This window comes from Manis javanica, chromosome 3 (assembly GCF_040802235.1).
Source record: "Manis javanica isolate MJ-LG chromosome 3, MJ_LKY, whole genome shotgun sequence".
Lineage (NCBI taxonomy): Eukaryota > Metazoa > Chordata > Mammalia > Pholidota > Manidae > Manis > Manis javanica.
In genome coordinates this window covers 60653719-60663148 of record NC_133158.1, presented here as the reverse complement: position 1 = coordinate 60663148, position 9430 = coordinate 60653719, and the positions used below count along the sequence as shown (strand labels likewise).

Sequence of the window (9430 nt, the reverse complement as noted above, 5' to 3'; positions counted from 1 at the left end):
TTTAAAATCAAGTGTTTCAAATGTCTTTTTCTACATTCCCTCAGCTTGCATTCTCATGAGCCCATTTTGCTGTGTATTTATATGGACATTAAATTGCTTTGCAAAATTATCACATTCTGCCTGTTCTTTCTGTACTGCCTGATTGTCAGTTCCTCCAAGAGGAAATCCTTGTCCATTATTTCATCTGCATTTCCCCCACTAAGCCTGGAAGATTGACTGAGACTGACTAGTGTGCTGTATGTTTCACGCGGTCGGTGCTTAATAAATATTTTAAAACAGTATGAAAATGTTGAATAAATTTGACAGCAGTGCTGCTCATCACTTCAAGTGCCAACACTTTCTATGTCCCGTCTCTGCTTAGCAACCATTTCCCCACATACGTACATGTCTCCAGACATTTTTCCAAGCTGAAGCTCTCTTTTGATTCAGTTTTCCTTGCCTGACTTATGGAAAGATCGTTTGCATGTTTTCCCCTGAGTAATATCTGATTGGTACCCAAAGACACTTCCATGCAACTTGAAGGAGCTTTTCCCCTTGGCGGTAGTGGTGGAGGAAGGACAGTAGGAGTGGAGGTTTCTTTGGGGTAACCTCTCTTTTCTCCCCAAAGCATCCTTCACAGTAAGGCACAATGTCCCTATGTGTATTTCATATCACTAAGTATGTTTTTTCATTATTAGCACCTTAAGGGTGCTAAGGATTTTAGGTTAGAAGTTTTGGTACTTTAACTAAGATACTGTTTCTTCAAGAGCTTTATTCAGTAACTCATCTTTTTTCTTGACCATCTGTAGTCAGGCAGGCAGCATTTGTCTTATAACATCATTTTCCTATTAAACATTATTTTGTGCTATGAAAAAAAGCTTTTACTGATGTTGTATGGATCCACTGTGGTAATGTACAGCTTCTTTTTTTTTTTTTTTTTGGATAGGTAATTATGCTTTTCAAAGCACTTTGACATGTATTCGCCTTTTTAATCCTCACATCAATTTTGCTATGTGGACGTATCGCCAGGATAAGAAAGAGCAAATTCATGAGACACTAAGCGATTTGTCCAAGGTCACATAAGCTTGTTTGAACCCACAACAAAACAGGATTCCACGATCAGTTCCGCTTCCTTTCTCTGCCTGTCCCACAAAGTTCAACTTCACATAATAGACTGCGATGTCAGAAGAGATAAAGAAGCTAATGAAAAGCAACAAGCGTTAGACTCTGGGGCGCAGGGTTTGGGGAGAGAAATAGGGGTACGAGCGGAAACCACGCTGCGCACGCGCAGATCGCCATTACGGGCCAGGACCGCGGGACAAAGGCTGTGAGGAAAGGAGCCCAAGTTCCCTGCCAAACAGCACCTTCAATGTCCGGTTAACGCGCAAGCGCACTTCCTCAGGATGAGGGTCAGAATAAAGGGGCGGACCGCAGTGCTGCGCAGGCGCAGTCGGTGCGCCGGGCTGCCAAGATGTCGTTCCCCGAGTATAAGCCGTCGCGTCTGGCCTCCTTGCCCACTACCCTCGACCCAGCTGAATACGACGTATCTTCGGAAGCCCGGAAAGCGCAAGCCGAGCGGTTGGCCATAAGGTCCCAGCTTAAAAGGGAGTACCTGCTTCAGTACAATGACCCCAACCGCCGAGTGCTCATTGTGAGTGGGGAGCCGGCCGGGCGGGAACCGAAGCCCGGAGTCCGGGCGGTCTCCTCCGGCTGGGTGGCCCAGCCCTGGCAAGGGGGACCACGCAGCAGGCGGCCCCCGTTCCCTACCAGGGCCTTAGCACTGGCCCTCTTCCAGGCACGGAGAGAAGACCTACTCACTAGCCCTCTGACCTTGGGCATAGAGCTTGGTGGTCAGGAAGGACAGGTTCCGGGTTTGAGACCTGCCTTGATCCCTTACAGCCTTGAGAAAGTGATTCATCTCTGTTGCCTAGCCTGTTTTCCTGTCTGAAAAATGGGGATAATATAATACTTACTATTTTAGGAAACTGCTAGGATTAATGAGATAAGGCACGTGACCCGCTGGCACGGCACCTGGCTTGTAAGGAGAGTTCAGAAAATCTGTGTGTGTGTTTAAAGCGGTTTACACTTTTCAGTTAACAGTTAATTGCAAATATTGCTCCCTCTTGATGGGAATATAGTGTATCTTCAGTTCATGTCTTTTAAAAGACCCTGCAGCTTGTTGAAACTTTGGATTTTGAAATTAGACGCCAAGGCACCACATACTTGCAAACTTTATGACCTTGTAATTTGCTCTAGCCCTCTGAACCTTAGTTTTTTGATCTTCACATATGGGAATGGTAGTACCCATGGTTTTTTTTGTTGTTGTTGTTGTTTTATTAAGGTATCATTGATATACATTCTTATGAAGGTTTCATATGAAATCCAGTGTGGTTACTACATTCACCCATATTATCAAGTCCCCCGCCATACCCCATTACAGTCAGTGTCTTAGTGTAGTAAGATGCCAGTACCCATGGTTTTTATAAAGTTGCTGTGAAGTTAAATGAGATAGTCTGTGTGATATTCCTGGCCCATTGTATATCCCAAGTAAACTGATAGCTATTATTATTTAACCAGTGTGCTTTTAGATAATTTTCTGTACAAAAGCTCCAGAGCTCTTTAAATATGTCAAATGTGTTACTTCTTTAAAAAAGATTTTTCCTAACAGTTGCATTGGTGTTCTGTAGGAAATTTTGGAAGTTGTGAAGATAGAAGGAAATTTACCACGTTTAGGTACTATCTGAATCCTTTCTGAACATAGTCAAATATCACAACTATCCAGAGAGTTATGCTTTATTACTATCCCCATTTTACAGATAAGACAACATGGGAAAAATAAGTAGGTCATAGAGTAATACTCCCTTAATAAGTCATAGAGCAGAATTTGAACTTGGTCTGTGTAATTGAAAGCATTTGCTTAATCAGTTGGTTGTACTACTTCCAACCAGAACCTTTTTTCACAGGAAGATACGGAGAGAGACGTTTGTTATGTACTTACATGATTGGTTTTGATGTGCCACAGAGTATCATGTAGTAAAAAAGAATAAAGCCTTGAGTTAGACAGAGTGGAGATTTAATCCCCATTTTCTCTTTTCTAGTTCTGTGAATTTCAGGGAGGTTTAAATTTTGTCATATAAAATCCTGTGTCATTGGTTCTGTTAATTGAGTGTCTAGCACTTGATCATTCTTGATCAATACATGGAAATTCTTTGCCTGATCTTTAAGAATGATTGATTCAGTGACTGAGTGATTGCTCAGGGTGTTTTAGATGCTGAAGTAACAGTGAAGAACAAAGCAAGCAAAGGCCCCTGTCCTCATAGTTTTCCTTCCAGTGGGAGAGACAAATAACAAACAAATTAAAAATCTAAGTCACTTAGCATGTTGGATAGTGAAAAGTGATAAGAAAAGTAAAGCAAGGAAGAGGATTAGGAAAATATAGTAGGAAGGAAGAGCATCTGTCATTTTAGATCGACCCAGGAAAGGCCTCACATGGAAGGTGACATTTTAGTAAAGTGAAAGAAGTGAGGCAAGGGAGCTAGTCATACAGCTCTTATGGAAAGTAGCATTTTGGGTGAAGGGGCCTTAGACAGGAATGTGCCCTCTTAATTCCCCAGATAGTGAAGAGACCAACTAGAGAATGATGTGGCAAGAGATGAGGTCAGAAAAGTACCTGGGACTAGAGTACACCAGACCTTGTAGGTCATTGTAAGGACTTTCACTGAGTAGGAAGTCCCATAGTCTGGATTTAACATTTTAAGAACATCTCTCTGGCTGCATAGTTGAAAAGAGACAATGGGGGAGCAACTGCAGGGACACTACTAGTTAGGAGGCTTTTGCCGTAATTTAATCTCTTAGTTGATGGTGGCTACCAGGGTGGTGGCAGTGGAGATGGAAAGAAGTGGTCAGTTCCGAGTATGTATTCAAAGTAGAACCAATCAAGTTTGCTCATAGATTGGATATGGGGTGTAGAGAAACAGAGGGGTCAAGGATAACACCAAGGTTTTTGACCCAAGCAATCAAAATCAAGTTGCATTTTACCAAAATACAGAAGAATGCTAAAGGGGCAGGGATGGAGGTGGAGTGGAATATTGGGAAATCAGTTTCAGATACATCACATTTGACATGCCTGTTATATGACATGACAGTGTTGAGCAGGTAGTTGGATGTTATGTCTGGAGTTCAAGGTAGAGGTCTAGGGCTGGAGGTATAATTCTGGGAGCCACCAGCCTATAGGTGGATATTTAAAGCCATATGACTAGAGAAGATCATCAAGGGAGTGAATGTAGATAGGAAAGACCAACAAGGTCTGAGGTCCTGTAGTAAGAGACTGGGGAGATGGAAGAAGAGAACAAAAGTGACTAAGAGGGAATGACCGGGGTGTTAGGAAAACCAAGCAGGTATGTTCCCTGGAAGTCAAGTGAAGACCTTTCAAGAAGGAGTGCTCATGTCAGATGCTGCCAATAGTCCTTTTGGCGTGGAGTGGTGGTAAAGAACTGTCTCCTGTGATGTGTGTTTTGGAAACTCTCTTAACCGACAGTACTAGGCTCAATGAACTATAGTCATGGAGATACTGATATTTTTGTGAAATGAAATGTCTTCTTGGAAGAAAAATCCAGCAGATACCAAAGGATAGAAAGGTGACTGACAGGTTGAGAATTCTATCATGGGAATCCTTCAAATACATTAATAACAGAAGGGATAGGTAGAAGAATAGATGTATTTATACTTTCAGGCATTGAGCTCAAACATCCCCTTGAATTTATATCTTGTGTCTTCACCTTTACTGTTTCTGCAAACAGTTTGGCTTAAAATGTTACTGTGGAACATCCAGTTTAACTATTCTAGTCCTACCAATAATGATGTATTAGTTAGGACTTGAATATTCTCCAGTACAGCGTATTTGTATTAAAGTTTTAAAGTTGATTTCATTTGCTTATTTTTATCTATCAGTTAATTAGAGCAAATAACTTTATAAAATCATTTGGGGATTTAGCTAATTCAAATTAATTATGTGTTTGGGGTAGATTTGCTATTCTTACATAGTTATTCTATTATAAATATATTAAAATGGACAATTACTTTTTTCTTAACCAAGACAATTTGTTTTTCTTTAACAACAACCCTGTCCTTTCCACAAAGCTATTTTAATAGGGTGAAAAAGAGTAATTTTGCTCCTAAAATATCAGCCAAGTCCACTTAAAAAAACCTAAAGTTCAGAGTTAGCATACCTCAGTCTTCCCCGTCCTGCAGCTTATTTGTAGCCTGGAAGGACCAGTATAGTGGTAGAAGTAGCAAGCATTCTGGAAACAAATATAAAGCATGATAGAGTATATGAGGTCTGTCTTCATCAGTAATACTATATGGTTCTGTTGGTCATACTTCAAGAAGGACAATGAGGCTAAAAACAATCCAGAAAAAGATGATAATGATCAAAGAGAAAAGGTGGCTTCTCTGACAGCTTAAAAAGATTTGAATTCTTAAATCTTAAATAAATAAAGCTGAAGGTGCTATAAGAGTGTTTTAAATTCTGAGGGATTTGAGCAAGATTATCAGAGGATTATTGAATAAATACTAGAAATGAAAGATCTTCCCTGATGCTCTTCAGGAATATTCAGGGTATATCCTTAATTGTAGTAAAAAACAGAAGGCATCTCCTGTATTCCCACACCGAAGTCCTGATGAAATAATCTCAGTGTGGCTTTGGTTAAGAGCCTGTAACTTTCTGTTTTCATTAATTTTAGGAAGATCCTGCCTTGCTTCGTTGGACCTACGCAAGATCAGCAAATGTCTATCCTAATTTCAGACCTACTCCCAAGACCTCACTCTTAGGAGCTCTGTTTGGAATTGGGCCCCTCTTCTTCTGGTATTACGTTTTCAAAACTGAAAGAGTAAGTATTAGGACCCGGTGCTTAGTATTTGTGGGATAGGTTCCCTCTGGGCTGCCTGCAGCTCTTTCTCTTGATGATTGCCACCAGTGCTCTGCCATCGTGGCCCCCTGCTCTTCCTTCATTTCCTCTCTTTTTTATCTTTATTCCTTTTCAGCAAGAGTTAAAACAGAAAGTTTCAATTATGTGTTTGGTTTTATTGCTTTATCATTTTAGTTCATATGGAACTATACCTTATTAAAAGTCATGGTAGTCTCTGGACCTTCCAGATTTAATTTAATGGCTGCTCTGCAATTTAAAGTAATAAATTAGTCAGTTAAAGTGCCTCAGACTTTACCTTAGTTCATGAGCCTTTTCCTGGTTGCTTTAGATGATGTAAGGAAATTATACTGTGAATATTAAAGCAAGAGAATACAGAAGTAATTTTAAAATGTAAATTTCTTTTTCACATTAGAAGATGTGCAAAAGTTAAACTTTCCTATTCTGATTTACCTTTAGATATTATCTTTGCAAACTTTTGACTTGAGTTTTCTTAGTTCACTTGTTTTAAAAAGAGCTATTTATTGGGTTATTAGCAGAATATATAAGTCACTTAGTGTGTTCCCCTTTTACATGAATTCTAGTTATGTTGGTCACATACTGTAACAACAGAAAAGCAAAGCAGCTTGGTGGGAATCCCTGCCATTAGAGGCTTGGGTATATGACTGCAGAGAAAGCCTGCCTTAACTATGACGCTCGACCACTCTGGAACAAAACCCCCAGCCTCAGCCTACAGGCCTTATGTTGCTGTCTAGACTGAAACTCAGTCATCTAGCTCTGCCTTAAATCAGCCAATGCACTCTCCTGTTAAAGCTCACATATTTTGATTATCTGATAAATTATCTGCTTAACAGAAGGCAGGTCACAATTACCCAGAAAGTATTTACATTCTGCTTTTAATGTATGTTTTTTAGTGGGTTAATGTAATTCTACTTACTAAAATGTGGGTAAGGTTTTTCAATAGGAGTGATTTCTCACTGTCCCTTTATTTATTTAAACTACTTCTTCACCTATACTCCTGAGGCTTTAGATAATGGGGAACTGGAATTAGGTTAGGTTTGAAGGGTTTCAGTCATGTTTTTCAGAGTTGTATTGTGTGTTGTGTTAGAATCCATTGTTTTTATTTTTTTCCAGCAACTTTTTTTTTTGTGTGTGTATATTGCAAAATAATCACCACAAATAAGTCTAGTTAACATCTGACACCATACATAGTTATAAAAAATGGTTTCCTTTTTTGTGATAAGGGCTTTTAAGATTTACTCAGCAACTTTCAAATGTGCAATATACATATATATATATATAAATAATATTGTTACCTATGGCCACCATGCTATACATCACATCCCCATGACTTACTTATTTTATAACTGGAAGTTTTTACCTTTTGACCCCCACATTTTCACTCATTTTACCCACCCATGACCCCCTTTAGCAACGACCAGTCTGTTATCTGTATCAGTGAGCTTGTATATATGAAATAGCAAGTGTTCATTGTTTGTTATGGTTGAATAGTATTCTGTTGTAAATATATAGCATATCTTTATCCATTCACCAATTGATGGACACTTAGGTTGTTTCCTTATCTTGGCTGTTGTAAATAATACCGTAATGAACATAGTCAGAATGTATTTTTTTTAATGTACTTCTTTTTCTGTCTATACAGGATAGGAAAGAAAAACTTATCCAGGAAGGAAAATTGGATCGAACATTTAATATCTCATACTAAGTCTGGCAATGATGATTGTATGTCTTAAGTTAAATAAATCTTCTATTAATCATTAAGTAGTTTCTCATTCTTAATATTACCTTGACTCAAACATTTGTTGGACATTGTAGACTCTTTACTTTGTAAGAATTTACAGTTTCATGAAGAAACAGATACATGTTCATTCACTTAATCATTCACCAAGAGTGTCTGATGAGCCAGGCATTGTCCTATGTGCTGAGACTACAACATTCAGTAAGCTAAAGGTAAGCCCTGTTGCTAAGGGATACATACTCTGACAGCTGTGCACTCAAAAATTACTATTTGCTCATTATTTGTACTACTTAATACCTAAGCTCTTGTCAGCACCAAATGCAGTGGTAAATGCAGCAGAAAGTAATAGCAGTGTGGTAAAAAATATGAGATTCAGGAAAGTGATATAGGCAAGCTGTTGGGGAAGCAGTTCTGTCCAGGGAGATGGCATTTGATCTAGACTCTGAAAGTGACAGGGTTGACAGAGAAGAATAGGAACATGGAAGGGCAAGGTGTGTTAGGTATGGCAAGATTGGGGCCATTGCACGGTGAGAAGACAGAGGGGAGGCCATGCCGAGTAACAGAAGTAAAATGGTTTAGAGCATGGGCTTTGGAGGTCTAGCATGGGCTAGAATCCTAGTTCTAGCTTAACAGCTGGAATATCTGGCCTCTGTTTCCTCATCTATACCATGGAGATAGTAATGCCTGCTACCTCATAAGGTCATGAAGTTGAAAATGAAATAACAGAGTATTGCTCAATAAAGTAAAGCTACCCCAGGCTGTGTATCTCCATCTTGAAACAGTTGGATGACAGTTTGGTCTGCAAAGGCAGAGTAAAATCAAGTGCTGTGGGAGGAAAATCATGCTTTGTAGAGCTGATTTACAGTAATACATAGGTTTTAATTTTTAAAGCATATTCACAAATACTCTCTCATTTGGACCTTGTATGAGCCTAGGGTACCCCAAAACAGCCTGAGAGAAAAGCTTGTATGCAGACAGTTTAAGAAGATTGAGTGGGAGACTGGAAAGAGTGAAACGGGGATAGAGGGAAAACCTATTGAGTATGCTCTACTGGCTTCTGAGAGTAATGGGTTTAATTCCACTAGAGACCCAAGGAGCCCTGTGATACACAGAATTTTTGCTCCAGACCTGGAAAAAGGGAATATCCACTAGCTCCTCTTCTCTCTGGTCATGAGTTGTCTTATGCACTTAAATTCCCTTGCACTTCCAGGTATGGGCATGCCTCAGAATTGCTGACTGCTCTTAACAGGCATCTCGCATGGAGGAGGGAAGCCTAGGCAGAAAACAAGTGATGTGCTGTACAGCTGAAGTAAGTATTGCCCTGTCACACCTGCAGACAGCTGACATCTGCAGCAGCAATTGGAGGAAAAAGAAGGGCCAAGAGGATGCAACGCTGGCACAAGTATATGATTTCCTCAACCACTCCATATGCTGCTTGGATCTGTACACATAAAGTCCAGTCTGTAACATATCATTCAGGATGGTGGCTAGGTATAATCTCAGTATATGAGGGTTAGTAGCAGAAGCCATAGTCCACATTGTTGTAACTGGTGTGAGGCTATAACTGATAGCATTTCCTCCTACTGTGCCTTCTAGATGTCTCTTCCCTTGGCCATCATTGGAGCAGGTCTAGATTGCTTGCTTGATAGAGTCACCAGGACCTTCATTTCCAGGCCAGCCTCGTCAACAGACCTTTGTTGGCAGCAGTTGCCTGTTTACAGTTACCAGAGGACATGGAAGCACCTAGGTGCACTAGTGACTCTCCTGG

The 9430-nt window shown here is 40.0% G+C and overlaps 1 protein-coding gene across 1 annotated transcript; it reads left to right on the top strand.

Annotated features, from left to right (window-relative positions):
• The first annotated feature begins 1406 nt into the window (after positions 1 to 1406).
• NDUFB4 (NADH:ubiquinone oxidoreductase subunit B4) lies at positions 1407 to 7685 on the top strand. The gene is made up of 3 exons (XM_017645427.3): positions 1407 to 1630; positions 5721 to 5867; positions 7567 to 7685. Exons 1-3 carry the CDS (start codon positions 1451 to 1453, stop codon positions 7627 to 7629), a joined length of 390 nt encoding a protein of 129 aa, XP_017500916.1. The 5' UTR covers positions 1407 to 1450; the 3' UTR covers positions 7630 to 7685.
• Positions 7686 to 9430: the final 1745 nt, after the last annotated feature.